Source organism: Salvelinus sp. IW2-2015, linkage group LG20, assembly GCF_002910315.2.
Source record: "Salvelinus sp. IW2-2015 linkage group LG20, ASM291031v2, whole genome shotgun sequence".
In the NCBI taxonomy this organism is placed as follows: domain Eukaryota; kingdom Metazoa; phylum Chordata; class Actinopteri; order Salmoniformes; family Salmonidae; genus Salvelinus; species Salvelinus sp. IW2-2015.
The window spans coordinates 16,718,621-16,737,059 of NC_036860.1; the positions used below are offsets into that span (position 1 = coordinate 16,718,621).

The 18,439-nt window shown below is 41.6% G+C and overlaps 1 protein-coding gene across 1 annotated transcript in view; it reads right to left on the reverse strand.

The window, feature by feature from the left end:
- The window catches only part of xpo6 (exportin 6), a 75,017-nt gene that overhangs the window by 40,534 nt on the left and 16,044 nt on the right, over positions 1-18,439 (reverse strand). The window contains exons 5-7 of the mRNA XM_024011511.2: positions 17,804-17,963; positions 8,150-8,227; positions 7,339-7,852 (exon numbers count right to left, since the gene is read on the reverse strand). Coding sequence (XP_023867279.1) covers positions 7,339-7,852; positions 8,150-8,227; positions 17,804-17,963 — 752 coding nt within the window. The remainder of the gene's footprint in view (positions 1-7,338; positions 7,853-8,149; positions 8,228-17,803; positions 17,964-18,439) is intronic.

Sequence of the window (18,439 nt, forward strand, 5' to 3'; positions counted from 1 at the left end):
CACTATTTTCACCTCCGGATGAAACGCGTGCCCAAAGTGAACTGCCTGCTACTCAGGCCCAGAAGCTAGGATATGCATATAATTGATAAGTTTGGATAGAAAACTCTAAAGTTTCCAAAACTGTTAAAATAATGTCTGTGAGTATAACAGAACTGATTTGGCAGGCAAAAACCTGAGAAAAATCCATCCAGGAAGTAGAATAAAAAATGTAAAAATAGTTTTCTATTCAATGCCATTACAGTATCCATTGACTTAGGACTCAAATTGCACTTCCTATGCCTTCCAGTAGATGTCAACAGTCTTTAGAAATTGTTTCAGGCTTGTATTCTGAAAAATGAGGGAGTAAGACCAGTCTGAATGACTGGACCCTAAAGTGTCACATGGGCTTTTTCATTCGCAATCCCGAAAGCGCGCCTTTCTTGTTTACCTTTTATATTGACGACGTTATTGTCCGGTTGAAATATTATCAATTATTTAGGCTAAAAACAACCTGAGGATTGAATATAAACATCGTTTGACATGTTTCTATGAACTTTACGGATACAATTTGGATTTGTCTGCCTGTTGTGACTGCGTTTGAGCATGTGGATTACTGAAGAAAACACGAACAAAACGGAGGTTTTTGGATATAAAGAGACTTTATCGAACAAAAGGAACATTTATTGAGTAAATGAATGTCTGCTGAGTGCAACCATATGAAGATCAAAAGGTAATTTTATCTCTTTCTGACTGTAACTCTTCTACTTGGCTGTTTACTGTTTGTAATGATTTGTCTGCTGAGCGATGTTCTCAAATAATCGCATGGTATGCTTTCGCCATAAAGCCTTTTTGAAATCTGACACCGTGGTTGGATTCACAAGAAGTTCATCTTTAAACCTATGTATAACACTTGTATGTTTTCTGAATTTTTATAATCAGTTTTTCCAATTTCACTGGATGTTGGTCAGGTGGGACGCTACCGTCCCACGTACCCTAGAGAGGTTAACAGGGATTTAAACAAATTTGTGCACAAAATTTGAGAGAAATAAGCTTTTTGTGAGTATGGAACATTTCTGGGATCTTTTATTTCAGCTCATGAAACATGGGACCAATACTTTACACGTTGTGTTTATATTTCTATTTTTAGATTTTTTAAAAAGTGTAAGACTCCACCCCTAAAAGCAAAGCCATTTGGTGTAGCTTGCTACTTAATATTTTTTTTTTAAATGATGATTGAATATTGCAGTTTGGCCATGGTCAAAGTATTCAGACCACCTGACTTTTCCCACATTTTATTAAGTTACAGCCTTATTGTAAAATGTATTATATTATTTTATTTCCTCATCAAATCTACACACACCATAATGACAAAGCGAAAACAGGTTAAGAACATTTTGCTAATTTATAAAATAACAGAAATACCTTTTTTTACATAAGTATTCAGACCCTTTGCTAGGAGACTCGAAATTGAGCTCAGGTGCATCCTGTTTCCATTGATCATCCTTGAGATGTTTCTACAACTTCATGGGTAAATTCAATTGATTGGACATGATTTGGAAAGGCACACCTGTCTATATAAGGTCCCACAGTTGACAGTGCATGTCAGAGCAAAAACCAAGTCATGAGGTCAAAAGAATTGTCTGTAGACAGGACTGTGTCGAGGACTGTGTCGAGGCAAAAGTCTGGGGAAGGGTACCAAAAAACTGCTGCAGCATTCAAGGTCCCCACGAACACAGTGCCTTCGAGCCCGATGGTCACTGACAGAGCTCCAGAGTTTTTCTGTGGAGATGGGAGAACCTTCTAGAAGGACAACAATCGCTGCAGCACTCCACCAATCAGGCCTTTAGAGTAAGAGTGGCCAGACAGAAGCCACTCCTCAGTAAAAGGCACATGACAGCCCGTTTGGAGTTGCCAAAAGGCACCTAGGAACCTCTCAGACCATCAGAAACAAGATTCTCTGGCCTGATGAAACCAAGAATGAACTATTTGGCCTGAATGCCAAGCGTCAAGTCTGGAAGACACCTAGCACCATCCCTACGGTGAAGCATGGTGGTGGCAGCATCATTCTGTGGGGATGTTTTTCAGCGGCAGGGACTGGGAGACTAGTCAGGATCGAGGGAAAGATGAACGGAGCAAAGTACAGAGATCCTTGATGAAAACCTGGTCTAGAGCACTAAGTATCTCAGACTGGGGCAAAGGTTCATCTTCCAACAGGACAATGACCCTAAGCACACAGCCAAGACAACGCAGGAGTGGCTTTGGGACAAGTCTCTGAATGTCCTTGAGTGGCCCAGCCAGAGCACAAACTTGAACCCAATCTAATATCTCTGGAGAGACCTACAAATAGCTGTGCAGCAATGCTCCCCATCAAGCCTGACAGAGCTTGAGAGGATCTGCAGAGAAGAATGGGAAAAACTCCCCAAATACAACAAGTGTTTATTGCACTGTCTGTACTGAAGCTGCAACAAAGTTTCAATAATGGCCACAAATAATAATAATAATGGCCATGGCCTCAAGGCCACAAAGACTGCTTATTTCTGACTGAAAAGTTCTGTTACTGAAATCCCTAATTTGTTTAGGAAAAACATTCGACACCCTCAATCCTCACTCTCTTTACGTGCATCGCATACGATCAATTACATTAATAAATTATAACTAACTCTGTACACAGTAATGTCGACAGCAAATTGGATGCGGAGGATGTGAAAAATACATTTGAAACGGGCAAATGTTTACTGGTCGCTCAGGGGGGAAAGGGGAAGTCAGATCTGTGGAAGACATTTGACTTAGTTGTGGAACCTACTGAAGATCAAGAAAAAGGAGGGTATAGGAGCAAGCGTTGCGTGAGTATTATGTCTGCCAAACAGTTGCTGTTAGATTACAATATTTTAAATTCTGACCATTTGGAACATTGCATACACTAAATAAGTGTACCAGAGTCTGTGCTAACAGAAATATTAATATATAAAGCCTTTGATACAGCAGACAAAAAGAGTTGCATGCAGTCGTGAATTGTGGTTTATTTATTGTTTTGGCTAATTATTCAAAGCTCCCTTAGTTATTTAATTTTAAAACTAAAATGCTTGATTGCATTTCAAAACATGAATGTCCCGTATTCTGTGTGATGGCATGAACGAATGAATGAATGATTGATACAGTAACCTATATATTGAAATATAGGCCTAAGGAAGTTACGGTATTAAGACTAAACAGGACTTCCTCTTAGGCCTACAGCTCGATTGTGGTTATACAAGGCTAAAGAGTAACCTACTAATGATAACGACATTACTTATTATTATAATGACGATCATAATAATAACTGTAATAATAACAACAAGGAGAGCAAGACAAATTAGGGTATAGGAGTGAGAGCTGTGTGCATATTATGTGTGACAAACAGGTGCTGTTAGATTACAATATTCTTCTTCTGCCTATTTGGAACAGCGTAAACGCTAAATAAATAAGTAATACCAGTTTGTTCTAACGGGGGAAAAAAAACTGTAAAGCTTTTATTACAGCATAGCATAGATTAAAAAACGCCAAATCTGTGAAATTGCTTTATCAGACATATTGCGGTTGCATGAGGCAACCATATACAATTTCAGTATCACATATCTTAGAGTGATGGTCTGTGTCATCCCCGTGGCCTCCACAACGAATCAGACAGGTGTCCTGTTCACCATGAAAGAAAGAAAAAACATTGGGACTGCTCGACTAAAGAAATCTCAATCGACCAACAGCCTATCGAACAAACAATCGACTAAATGGGGTCTTCCCTAATCAATACCCCCAGTCACTACAAAAGATAAAGGAGTCCTTAACTCAGTTGCCAGAAAGGAAGGAAACTGCTCAGGGATTTCACCATGAGGCCAATGCCGACTTTAAAACAGTTACAGAGTTTAATGTGGTGATAGGAGAAAGCTGAGGATGGATCAACAACAGTGTAGTTACATTACTCCACAAAACTAACCTAATTGACAGAGTGAAATTAAGGAAGCCTGTATAGAATAAAAATATTTCAAAACAGGCATCCTGGTTGCCACAAGGCACTGAACCTCTTAAGAAATACTGCAAAAAATGTGGCAAAGTAATTAACATTTTGTCCTGAGTACCTACCACTCTCCATATTTTCAAGCATAGTGGTGGCTGCATCATGTTATGGGTATGCTTGTAATTGTTAAGGACTGGGGAGTTTTTCCAGGATAAAAATAAATGGAATGGAGCTAAGCACACTAGAGGAAAACCTGGTTCAGTCTGCTTTCCACCAGACACTGGGAGATGAATTCACCTTTCATCAGGACAATAACATAAAACACAAGGCCAAATCTACACTGGAGTTGTTTACCAAGAAGAAAGTGAATGTTCCTGAGTGGCCGCGTTACAGTTTTGAATTAAATCTGCTTGAAAATCTATGGCAAGACCTGAAAATGGTTGTCTAGCAATGATTAACAACCAATTTGACAGAGCTTGAAGAATATTGAAAATAATAAATGGGCAAATGTTGCACAATTCAGGTGTGGATACATTTACATTTACATTTAAGTCATTTAGCAGACGCTCTTATCCAGAGCGACTTACAAATTGATAGCTCTTAGACTTACCCAGAAAGACTCACAGCTGTAAATGCTGCTAAAGGTGATTCTAACATTGACCCAGGAAGTTGAATACTTATCTAATCAAGATATATTAGTGTTTTTTTTTATTTTTTTTTTTAATTCTCACAAATGTCTTTTGTGTAGATTGTTGACATGAAATGGTATGGCAAAGTGGGTTGTGGGGAAGTTGAAGCTCATCTACTGCATTTCTACACAATAAAACAAAACAAAAAACCTCTAATGCTATTTAGAGAACAGCAAAAACAAACAAATGACCCCAGACATTAGTTATCAGCACAATATAAAATGTAAAGGTCTGTGGAAAGGCATATACAACGTCAACCAGTACTGTAATCACTGCCAAATGTGATTCTAACATGTGTTGACTCAGGGGGTTAAATACATATATTTTTTAATCAATATATATATATATATATATATATATATAAATAAATATACCACTGCTCAAAAAAATAAAGGGGAACACTTAAACAACACAATGTTGTCTCCTGGTAGCGCCTCCATGCTCTGGACACTACGCTGACAGACACAGCAAACCTTCTTGCCACAGCTCGCATTGATGTGCCATCCTGGAGAACTGCACTACCTGAGCCACTTGTGTGGTTGTAGACTCCGTCTCATGCTACCACTTAGAAGTGAGAGCACTGCCAGCATTCAAAAGTGACCAAAAAAATCAGCCAGGAAGCATAGGAACTGAGAAGTGGTCTGTGGTCACCACCTGCAGAATCACTCCTTTTTTGGGGGTGTCTTGCTAATTGCCTAAATTTCCACCTTTTGTCTATTCCATTTGCACAACAGCATGTGAAATTTATTGTCAATCAAGGGTTGCTTCCTAAGTGGACAGTTTTGATTTCATAGAAGTGTGATGACTTGGAGTTACATTGTGTTGTTTAAGTGTTCCCTTTATTTTTTTGAGCAGTGTATATATATATAATATAATTATATATATATTATACACTGCTCAAAAAAAAAAGGGAACACTAAAGTAACACCCTAGATCTGAATGAATGAAATTCTTATGAAATACTTTTTCTTTACATAGTTGAATGTGCTGACAGCAAAATCACACAAATTATCAATGGAAATCAAATTTATCAACACATGGAGGTCTGGATTTGGAGTCACACTCAAAATTAAAAGTGGAAAACCACACTTACAGGCTGATCCAACTTTGATGTAATGTCCTTAAAACAAGTCAAAATGAGGCTCAGTAGTGTGTGTGCCTCCACGTGCCTGTATGACTCCCTACAACGCCTGGGCATGCTCCTGATGAGGTGGCGGATGGTCTCCTGAGGGATCTCCTCCCAGACCTGGACTAAAGCATCCGCCAACTCCTGGACAGTCTGTGGTGCAACGTGGCGTTGGTGGATGGAGCGAGACATGATGTCCCAGATGTGCTCAATTGGATTCAGGTCTGGGAACGGGCGGGCCAGTCCATAGCATCAATGCCTTCCTCTTGCAGGAACTGCTGACACACTCAGCCACATGAGGTCTAGCATTGTCTTGGCATTAGGAGAGGACCCAGGGCCAACCGCACCAGCATATGGTCTCACAAGTGGTCTGAGGATCTCATCTTGGTACCTAATGGCAGTCAGGCTACCTCTGGCGAGCACATGGAGGGCTGTGCGGCCCCCCAAAAAATGCCACCCGACAACAAGACTGACCCACCGCCAAACCGGTCATGGTGGGAGGATGTTGCAGGCAGCAGAACGTTCTCCACGGCATCTCCAGAACTCTGTCACGTCTGTCACATGTGCTCATGTGCTCAGTGTGAACCTGCTTCATCTGTGAAGAGCACAGGGCGCCAGTGGCGAATTTGCCAATCTTGGTGTTCTCTGGCAAATGCCAACGTCCTGCACGGGTGTGGGGCTGTAAGCACAACCCCCACCTGTGGACGTCGGGCCCTCATACACCCTCATGGAGTCTGTTTCTGACCGTTTGAGCAGACACATGCACATTTGTGGCCTGCTGGAGGTCATTTTGCAGGGCTTTGGCAGTGCTCCTCCTGCTCAAAGGCGGAGGTAGCGGTCCTGCTGCTGGGTTGTTGCCCTCCTACGGCCTCCTTCACGTCTCCCGATGTACTGGCCTGTCTCCTGGTAGCGCCTCCATGCTCTGGACACTACGCTGACAGACACAGCAAACCTTCTTGCCACAGCTCGCATTGATGTGCCATCCTGGATGAGCTGCACTACCTGAGCCACTTGTGTGGGTTGTAGACTCCGTCTCATGCTACCACTAGAGTGAAAGCACCGCCAGCATTCAAAAGTGACCAAAACATCAGCCAGGGAGCATAGGAACTGAGAAGTGGTCTGTTGTCACCACCTGCAGAACCACTCCTTTATTGGGGGTGTCTTGCTAATTGCCTATAATTTCCACCTTTTGTCTATTCCATTTGCACAACAGCATGTGAAATTCATTGTCAATCAGTGTTGCTTCCTAAGTGGGACAGTTTTGATTTCACAGAAGTGTGATTGACTTGGAGTTACATTGTGTTGTTTAAGTGTTCCCTTTATTTTTTTGAGCAGTGTATATATATGTTATGTTTCTCATATTTTTTTGACAAATGTTAGAATTTTTCTTCCACTTTGACAGTGTATTTTGTGTTGATAATTGAAAAAAAAAGACAAATCCATTTCAATCCTACCTTGTAACAACAAAATGTGGAAAAAGTAAAAGGGTGTGAATACTTTCTGAAGGCACTGTCTACTGTATGTGTTCTATTTAATTCCATGTGTGGGCCTACCTCTCGTCCAGCTCCTGCAGCCGGCTCTTGACGGTGTGCGCGTTGTTCTCCCTTGTCAGCCTCTGTAGCAGGAAGAAGGTCTGCTGAAACATCCTCAGTAGGTACTCCTCAAAGTCCAGGGGCACACAGTTCTTGGACACCAGCTCGTTGATGCACGTCATGGCCAGCACTCCAAGCCGCGACCTGTCCACCTGCCCGCCGCCGCCCGTCTGATGCCCGGGCCGACCTCCGCCATTGGCAGGGGGAGCATGCTCGCCATTGGACGAGCATGACGAGTAGATGGAAGGGGGAGTCTTGGGCTTGACCCGCAGGTCACAGCCAAAACGGGCAAAGTGGAAGATAGAGGCGAGGAGGGAAGGGGTGATGCTGGTAGAAAGGGGGATCCAGCTGAATAGATGGGCCAGACACTCCAGAGCTAGGGAGCACAACTGTTGACTGTCATCATCCAGTGCTGGGATGGGCTGGGATAGCAGCTTGGAGTACTGGGTGCCCTGCAATAGACTGCCCAGCAACTCTGCTTAAAGGGAGGGGGACGAAGACAAATGAGAGGCCAGGTTAACATAATCTCTCCCAGTCCTGCTCTCTCTCTCATATACACACACATTGTCATACAACCTTCACAAACACACTTAGCACAGTTGTCTCCTCTCCCATTGTTCACTCCCCCTTGTAGATCTAAGATGACTGGGTGGGTGAAAGCAGTAGCATAACCTACTTACAGCCAGTCTATACAATCTAGTCAGATCCGTAAAGGGTGTGAACAACTTTCTGGAATTAAATGTGCCCCCTGATTTATAGCCCACATTCTCACCGCTTTCGCCCGAGGTGGGAGAGGGAGGGGGGGTGGCAGCCGTAACACTGTGCTTATCCCAAATCGTCTCCAGGATACCTGCAGGGTAGAAATGTAGAGAAGTGTTATTATGTATGTGCGCATATCACACCTCTAAAACACACAGAACAGAGGGAGCGATGTGGGGAGAAAGAGAGGGGGGTAGTAAAGATCACAGGTTGGTGGCAAACAATTTGGGGAGAACGGGCTCATAGTAATGACTAGAGCGGAATGATATCAAATACAGTATGTAATAGGGAATTGAAATAGACTAACAATCAAACGCAAACAGTTCACACAATGAAGTTAAGAAACAATGAATGTGCATAAATTGGCGGGAGAGAGTGCATTCTGGAGAGAGAAGTGCATTGTGCATCTGGGCGCTGCATGGTCAATCTGACGTCTGCATTAGCCATGCAGCATTTACAGTGATACGGTCTCTGCAGAAGTCAGGGCATTCATACTTCTTGCGCTTCACGGAGCAGCGTGTGGAGGATGAATCAGAATTAGTTGGTTAACATAGATAAATAAGATGTTTTATTTACATAATATGCTTATGTGAGATACTTGTCATTAGAATGTCTCCTTTTGGACTATACTGTTGGCAGTTGCACTTTTCCCTTCTCAGCTAGGGAAAAGTCACTTGGGGCCCAGAGAGGGGAGAGGTCAGAATGGAACATTGTCTTCATATGTGAATGTATCTGTTAAACCATGTGAAGGGATGGCGTGATTAACTTCTCTAGGGTAGGTGGCAGCATTTGGAATTTTGGATGAAAAGCATGCCCAAATTAAACTGCCTGCTTCTCGGGCCCAGAAGATATGATATGCATATAACTAGTAGATTTGGATAGAAAACACTCTAAAGTTTCCAAAACTGTTAAAATAGTGTATGTGAGTATAACAGAACTGATTTGGCAGGGTAAAACCTGAGAAAAATCCATTCGGGAAGTAGTTATTTTTTTGGGTTTTGTAGTTTTCTATTCAATGCCATTACAGTATCCATTGACTTAGGACTCAAATTGCAGTTCCTCTGCCCTCCACTAGATGTCAACAGTCTTTAGAAATTGTTTCAGGCTTGTATTCTGAAAAATGAGGAAGTAAGAGCAGTCTGAATGAGTGGACCCTAAAGTGTCACAGAGCTTTTTCACGCGCACGACCGAGAGATAGCCTTTCTTGTTAACCTTTTATATTGACGACGTTATTGTCCAGTTGAAATATTAATCGATTATTTAGGCTAAAAACAACCTGAGGATTGAATATAAACATCGTTTGACATGTTTCTATGAACTTTACGGATAGAATTTGGATTTTTTGTCTGCCTGTTTTGACTGCATTTGAGCCTGTGGATTACTGAAGAAAACGCGCGAACAAAACGGAGGTTTTTGGATATGAAGAGACTTTATCGAACAAAAGGAACATTTATTGAGTAAATGAATGTCTGCTGAGTGCAACCATATGAAGATCATCAAAGGTAAGGGATTAATTTGATCTCTATTTCTGACTTGTGTAACTTCTACTTGGCTGGTTACTGTTTGTAATGATTTGTCTGCTGGGCTATGTTCTCAAATAATCGTAAGGTATGCTTTCGCCGTAAAGCATAAAAATAAAAATAAATCTGACACCGTGGTTGGATTCACAAGAAGTTAATCTTTAAACCTATGTAAAATATGTTTTGTTTTCTGAATTTTTATAAAGAGTATTTCTGTATTTGAATTTGGCGCCCAGCAGTTTCACTGGCTGTTGAAGAGGTGGGACGCTAACGTCTCACGTACCCAAGAGAGGTTAAGGGGGAACCAATTATCCCTTGGCTCCACAATGTCTGTGTGCAAGTCACTCCCCTCAGTGAGCTTGTCCAGGAGTGGGGAGAAGAGGGGGTTTACTTGAGATGGGAGAATATAGAGTTGACAATTGAGTTATGCCTTGGATGAGGTAATGTTTTGGTACTATGAAGTACCAGGAACGAGATTAGAACCTCGTCTTAGAGACCAAACTGAACGATAATTTATAGCTAATGCTATCTAGCTATGGGATACTCCTTTCTCAAGTAAAAGGCCCTTTGTGAAGTTTTCCTAAGATCTGTGGTTCGTCATGTAAGTTGAGATGGGTATATCTTGGCTATAATAGATCTTTGTATTGGACTGTAGGGACTCTCAGAATTAATTATAGACACTGAATTGATCTGAGAGTCAAAGGGCTATAGTAAAGCTCACATATTATTAAAGATGAAATTTAAGTATAACTCTGACTGGTGTGTGGTTTGTAAATCTCCTCATTTGGTAATACAGGAAATTGCCACGACAAGCACAGAGCTGTTGTCAGGGAAGTTTCACAGACATGTGAATAAGACATTGAATAATGTGGCCCTGAACAAAGAGGGGGACAAAATCAAAAGTAACAGTCAGTATGTGGTGCGGCCACCAGCTGCATTAAGTACTGCAGTGCATCTCCTCCTCATGGACTACACCAGATTTGCCAGTTCTTGCTGTGAGATGTTACCCCACTCTTCCACCAAGGCACCTGCAAGTTCACGGAGATTTCTGGGGGGAATGGCTCTAGCCCTCACCCTCGGATCCAACAGGTCCCAGACGTGCTCAATGAGATTGAGATCCGGGCTCTTTGCTGGCCATGGCAGAACACTGACATTCCTGTCTTGCAGGAAATCACGCACAGAACGAGCAGTATGGCTGGTGGCATGCTGGAGGGTCATGTCAGGATGAGCCTGCAGGAAGGGTACCACATGAGGGAGGAGGATGTCTTTCCTGTAACGCATAGCGTTGAGATTGCCTGCAATGATAACAAGCTCAGTCTGATGATGCCTTGACACACCGCCCCAGACCATGACGGATCCTCCACCTCCAAATCGATCCCGCTCCAGAGTACAGCCCTCGGTGTAACGCTCATTCCTTCGACGATAAATGCGAATCCAACCATCACCCCCGGTGAGGACTTTTTGCCAGTCCTGTTTGGTCCAGCGACGGTGGGTTTGTGCCCATAGGCACAACAGGCCTACAAGTCCTCAGTCCAGCCTCTCTCAGCCTATTGCGGACAGTCTGAGCACTGATGGAGGGATTGTGCGTTCCTGGTGTAACTCGGGTAGTTGTTGTTGCCATCCTGTACCTGTCCCGCAGGTGTGATGTTCAAATGTACCGATCCTGTGCAGGTGTTGTTACACATGGTCTGCCACTGCAAAGACGATCAGCTGTCTGTCCTGTCTCCCTGTAGCGCTGTCTTAGGCGTCTCACAGTACGGACATTGCAATGTATTGCCCTGGCCACATCTGCAGTCCTCATGCCTCCTTGTAACATGCCTAAGGCACGTTCACGAAGATGAGCAGGGACCCTGGGCATCTTACTTTTGGTGTTTTTCAGAGTCAGGACACTGCAGATGCCTTTCTACTAAGTTTTCATAACTGTGACCTTAATTGCCTAGCGTCTTAACGACCATTCCAATTGTTTATGGTTCATTGAACAAGCATGGGAAAGTGTTTAAACCCTTTACGATGAAGATCTGTTAAGTTATTTGAATTTCTACTAATTATCTTTGAAAGACAGGGGCCTGAAAAAGGGACGTTTCTTTTTTTAATGAGTTTATATTAGGAATGCACGATATATCGGTGAACATATCGGAATCGGCCGATATTAGCTAAAAATGCCTGACCGGGTGGTGTTGTGAAGCTAGCCACAATAAGGATTAGGCACAATAGTGGAATTTGCGGTTCACCTTCAGAATAAAAGTATCTCTTTGAAAGTGATGCAGAAGGTTACAATTGGTGGAATCATGCCATATTAAGACTAGATCATTTTAAACAAGGTTGGAATGTGAAGCAATGAAATGGGGTATCAGTCTACTCGGTGACACCCACAGAACACCACTGTGAAGAGTTTATGCAAATGTGACATCACCTCCCCAGTCAGCCTATTGCGTGTATTGACATTCATATTGCACTGTACAGCTTTACCTAAGGATTGGGGTAATCAATGAAATGGGGTAACAGTCTACTCAATACCCAATATATATTTTCCCAACATCCTCCTCAGAGTTAGACTCCAAAACATCCACGCAGTATTGTTTTCCCTCAGGAATAGTGTTCAATACACATAGGTTGACAATAAATGTGGCTTAATAAACAGTTGTTTCAGAGTCCCGCAATTAGAGCTACGATGCTAATGTTCTCTGGGTGTCACCGAGTAGACTGATACCCCATGTGATTGATCCACAATCCATAGGTAAGGCTGTACAGTGAAATAAGTATGCCTCAAATGCAATTCTAAAGTATAATACATCAGTGTGCTTTCAGATTGTCAAATTAACAAATTAGTCTTTTGTTGATTTTATATAACATTCCAACCTTGTTTAGCATTATGTATTCAATTATGGCATAATTATACTATTTGTATTAATTTACATCACCGTCAATGACATACTTTTATTTTGAAGGCTAACCGCAAAGTGCACTATTGTGGCTACTTCTTATTGTGGCTAGCTTCACATAGATGGGTCTGTCCACCATTAATCAAAATAGTACGGTCTTATAAATTAGGGCTATTTTAGATGACACCTAGCTATATAGTTAGCTAGCTAACGATAGCTACTGAAACAGATGGTCATTTTGCTATGTTTCTGGGGAAGAACATTGTTTGCTTCCATGAGCTAGCTAGCTTTTTTTATGACCAGCACTGTATCAGTGCCAGACAACTTTCCCAGCATCATAGCATACGTATCGATGAATCGTTGTGACATATGAAAGACTGTAGAGACGCCTGTGATGCAGTGCCTTAGACCGCTGCGTCTGTGTGTGTGTTAACCATCGGTATCAGCTAAAAATGTCATATCGGTGCATCACTAAAATATTACATATAAATGTTGTCAGTAGTTTATAGAATAAAACAAAAATGTTCATTTTTCCCAAACACATACCTATAAATAGTAAAACCAGAGAAACTGATCATTTTGCAGTGGTCTCTTAATTTTTCCAGAGCTGTATATATATTTTTAGAATACCATTGAGAACTAATAATCAAATAAAAAAGGTAGAATAGAAAATTACCAAAACTGGGAATTCAGGGCACATGCCCATTGATTTTGATATGTTTGAGCAGACACGGCATTAGTCATGGCAAAAAACATAGAATTCAGGGGCATCAGCCATACCCTAGCTCAAGACCAAAAATGTAGAAGGCTACAAAAAAAGTAGAATAAAATCATTCCAATCCCCGTTTAAAATGCAACAGCTGTTTAACATATTGGGTGGCTGGCTTTAGGACAATGCTGAGCATCTATTGGGGAGAAGCTGCCAGCCGGTGCCCCTTTCTCTCACAAGAGAGCAGAGACCATTCCAGAGGTTGCTTTGCCGGTCAGCCGTTTAGGCAGTGCACGGATTGCTGTAAATATTATTATTATTTTTAAAATTTACCCCCTTTTCTCCCCAATTTTCGTGGTATCCAATCGCTAGTAATTACTATCTTGTCTCGGAGTCAATCACCACCTTCCGGAGACACCTGAAACCCCACCTCTTTAAGGAATACCTAGGATAGGATAAAGTAATCCTTCTAAACCCCCCCCCTTAAAAGAGTTAGATGCACTATTGTAAAGTGGTTGTTCCACTGGATATCATAAGGTGAATGCACCAATTTGTAAGTCGCTCTGGATAAGAGCGTCTGCTAAATGACTTAAATGTAAATGTAAAATGTCTCATCGCTACAACTCCCGTACGGGCTCGGGAAAGACGAAGGTCGAAAGCCATGCGTCCTCCGAAGCACAACCCAACCAAGCCGCACTGCTTCTTAACACAGCGCGCCTCCAACTCGGAAGCTAGCCGCACCAATGTGTCGGAGGAAACACCGTGCACCTGGCCCCCAGGTTAGCGCGCACTGCGCCCGGCCCGCCACAGGAGTCGCTGGAGCGCGATGCGACAAGGATATCCCTACCGGCCAAACCCTCCCTAACCCGGACGATGCTAGGCCAATTGTGCGTCGCCCCACGGACCTCCCGGTCGCGGCCGGCTGCGACAGAGCCTGGGCGCGAACCCAGAGACTCTGGTGGCGCTGCGATGCAGTGCCCTAGACCACTGCGCCTCCKGGGAGGCCCCTTGATTGCTTTAAATATGATGTCGGCATTTGAAATTGAATTTTCCAAAATTAGTTATATAATTACTCATGCCTATACAGTAATAAATAATTCTAAATACTTACCCAGAGAGCATGATTTGGCCACATTTAAAAAAATTAGCTGTGGATTGTTTTAAGCTTGCAATTTGGGCACTGCACCCGGCAAATAGCCCACCAAATAGCTGATTGTTGATATGCAGCGGCAAGTGAAAAGCAGTTAAATAGGCCTACGCAGTATTTCTATATACAATCGTAGGGCGGACAATAATTTCCTCCTCCAGGTTAGATGGATGCATTGTAAAATTTGTGTCTCCACCTTTTCGCAGCCCTAGATGATTGCATTTAATAAAGTCACTTAGGTCCCCCGTTTTGCCCATTCGAATGTTCAATCAAACAGTAACAATGCCTCGATGCCGGTCTGCCTGTTTTATATAGCAAGCCATAGCCACGTGATTCACTCTGTCGGAGCGATCCATTTGGTTCGGGTTATAAAATGGCACATTTTTCCCGTGCTATGAAAGGAGAAGAAAGGTTTCTGATTAGGCCTACTCTGTCCCTACGCGCATTGTTCACAACTGTGTCTTGCTAACAGTGATTGAGTTATATTATTAGCCTAAATTATGGCTATGCAATATACTCAAATTAGGAATCGTAGCCTATATTACATTAGTCTGCAAATGCGATTATAGATGCATATAATCTTTATTATAAAGGTGCAATTTTATTGTGAAAAAAATAGCTACAGATGTCAGCATTTAACGTTTTACTGTTCCACAAGTAAATGAGTCAATTTATGATCCGTTTTAGTACTGGTTGACGTTGTATATGCCTTTCCACAGACCTTTACATTTTATATTGTGCTGATAACTAATGTCTGGGGTCATTTGTTTGTTTTTGCTGTTCTCTAAATAGCATTAGAGGTTTTTTGTTTTGTTTTATTGTGTAGAAATGCAGTAGATGAGCTTCAACTTCCCCACAACCAACTTTGCCATACCATTTCATGTCAACAATCTACACAAAAGACATTTGTGAGAATTAAAAAAAAAAATAAAAAAAAACACTAATATATCTTGATTAGATAAGTATTCAACTTCCTGGTCAATGTTAGAATCACCTTTAGCAGCATTTACAGCTGTGAGTCTTTCTGGGTAAGTCTAAGAGCTATCCACACCTGAATTGTGCAACATTTGCCCATTTATTATTTTCAATATTCTTCAAGCTCTGTCAAATTGGTTGTTAATCATTGCTAGACAACCATTTTCAGGTCTTGCCATAGATTTTCAAGCAGATATAATTCAAAACTGTAACTCGGCCACTCAGGAACATTCACTTTCTTCTTGGTAAACAACTCCAGTGTAGATTTGGCCTTGTGTTTTATGTTATTATCCTGATGAAAGGTGAATTCATCTCCCAGTGTCTGGTGGAAAGCAGACAACCAGGTTTTCTACTAGGATTTAGTCTGTGCTTAGCTCCATTCCGTTTATTTTTTGTTCTGAAAAACTCTGCATAATATGATGCAGCCACCACTATGCATGACAATTATGTAGAGTCATACTCAGTAATGTGTTGTATTAGATTTTCCACAAACATAAAATGTATTCAGGACAAAAAGTAAATTACTTTGCCACATTTTTTGCAGTGTTACTGTTGCGAACAGGATGCATGTTTTGGAATATTTTTTATTCTTGACAGGCTTCCTTCTTTCACTTCTTTCTGTCAATTAAGTTACTATTGTGAAGTAACTAAAGTTGTTGATTTATTTATTACAGCCTTTAAACTAACTGTTTTAAAGTCACCATTGCTCTTATGGTGAAATCCACAGGTGGTTTCCTTCTCTCCAGCAACTGAGTTATGTATCTTTGTAGTGACTGGGTGTATTTATACACCATCCAAAGTATAATAAATAATTTCACCATGCTCAAAGGGCTATTCAATGCCTGCTTTTTTCCCCCATCTACCAATAGGTGCCCTACTTTGCGAGGCATTGGAAAACCTCCCCGGTCTTTGTGGTTGAATCTGTTTAACTTATTATGTGACTTGTTAAACACATTTTTACTCCTAAACTTATTTAGGCTTGCCATAACAAAAGTTGTTGAATAATTAGACTGAAGACATTTAAGCTTTTAATTTTTAATGAATTTGTAAAAAAAAAATGAAAAACATAATCCCACTTTGACATGATGGGGTATTGTGTTTAGAATAATAATCGTAATGGGGTATTGTGCCAGTGACCAAAAAAAAAYATCTACATTTAATATATTTTAAATTGAGGCTGTAACAAAATGTGGGAAAAGTAAAGGTATGTGAATAGTTTCTGAAGGTACTGTAACTGGAAGCATGCTATTGATAGAACCAAAGGATTCTGTATTGGCACGCATCACATCAAGCAAGGAGCATTTGAAATGCACTGCACTGTGAAGAAAAAAAGAAGAAGTTCAAATGTCATGGGAACTGACTGAGGTGTCAACACTTAGCCAGCAAGAACTCATCTTCCTCTTGGACAAATGTGTTAAGTCAGCACTTGGGCTGTGGCGGTCACGAAATTTAGTCTGCCGGTGATTGTCTAGCAAATAACTGTCGTCTCACGGTAATTGACCGTTAATTAACATTCATTGAGCATCTCCTGGCTTCCACACATAGCCTACAAGCCCCTGATGCAGACTTTGGAACATCTACTTTTTAAAAAGTCTAATAAATCCATGTAAAATATCCTACACCTTCACAATAAATCCATTATTTATTTTAGACAGGTCTAAAGAAGCATGGTATGAAGAAAATGTAGTATTCTTCAGAAGAAATTAATAGCATACTCTGATTTGTCCTTATGTTAGGTGCTGATGTGGCTATGCCAAATGGCTGTGGGCTACATTTGTTTATTTAGCAGACAACATTTCCTTATAATTCCGTGGCATTATGTAAAATTATTTTATAGTATGAAGAATACAATTGAACAAAGCTGAATAAAATATAAATATTTTCTCCAAACGATTTGAGGGAGTGCGCACATGCTATTCTGTGTAGAGCGGTTAACAAAGAAATAGGTCCTCCTATATGCTTAATTTAGAGTTATTAATGTAACTTTAGTTCTACAAATGTTGGGCTATACGTTTAGATTTTTAAGACATTGTAAGGCTGCATTACGAGACTGATGATTTTTTTTTAAGTCGCTTGAAAAGTCATGAGCTCTGCTTTGTTTTTTGCGCAGGCAATACACACTCCAATAGTCTCTCATTCACAATTTGAGAAGCACTTGATAATTTCACAGCGGCATCCCCTCCGTGGCCATAATGCACCCCCCAAAAAAATCCATGTGCTGCGCAAGTTTTACAGAGCAAGCCAGACTGCTTTAGCCATGGTACATCCTACTCAATTTTGGCTGACTAACGTAAGTGCAGCTTAGTTTAATTTCTCAACTTTTGCCATCCAAGCAGTGCTAACGTGCATGAACACCGCGAATCGCTCCGCTTGGGTAACGGCCAGTGTTTCACCTCCCAACTTCCAATTGTAATGAATGGGCGAAGTTGCTCACCTGTCAGTAATCCCAGCACTGTGGGGACCTGCTCCAGCAACAGTTTGCGCAGCTCGTCTTTCCGTGCCACGCTCAAATCCTCCCGTGGGCACGCCAGCTCCTCGGATGTGGTCTTGAGCAAAACCAGTCCCAGAGAGGCCATGGTAGGAGACTGGATCAGCTGCAGTAACACACACAGAACACACACACATCAATTTGTGCTAACATCACAGCAAAAGTGCATTCCGTAGCCTTTTCTTTTGGGCTCCCGAGTGGCACAGCGGCCTAAGGCACTGCATCTCAGTGCTAGAGGCGTCACTACAGACCCTGGTTCGATTCCAGGCTGTACCACAACTGGTCGTGATTTGGAGTCCCATAGGCCGGAGCACAATTAGCCCAGCGTCGTTAGGGTTTGGCCGGGGTAGGCCGTCATTGTAAATAAGAATTTGTTAACTGACTTGCCTAGTTAAAAAAAGGTTAAACTTTTTTTTTCCTAAAGTAGAATTACGAATTATACACACGATCACAGCAAAAACAAAACGTGCACACACACCAACATTATTTGAATCAAACCAATCAGTGCACCTGTCCAGAGACAAAGAAATGGTGGCCTCACTATTGAACAAAAAATATAAGCAACTAAATGTACATCAATCT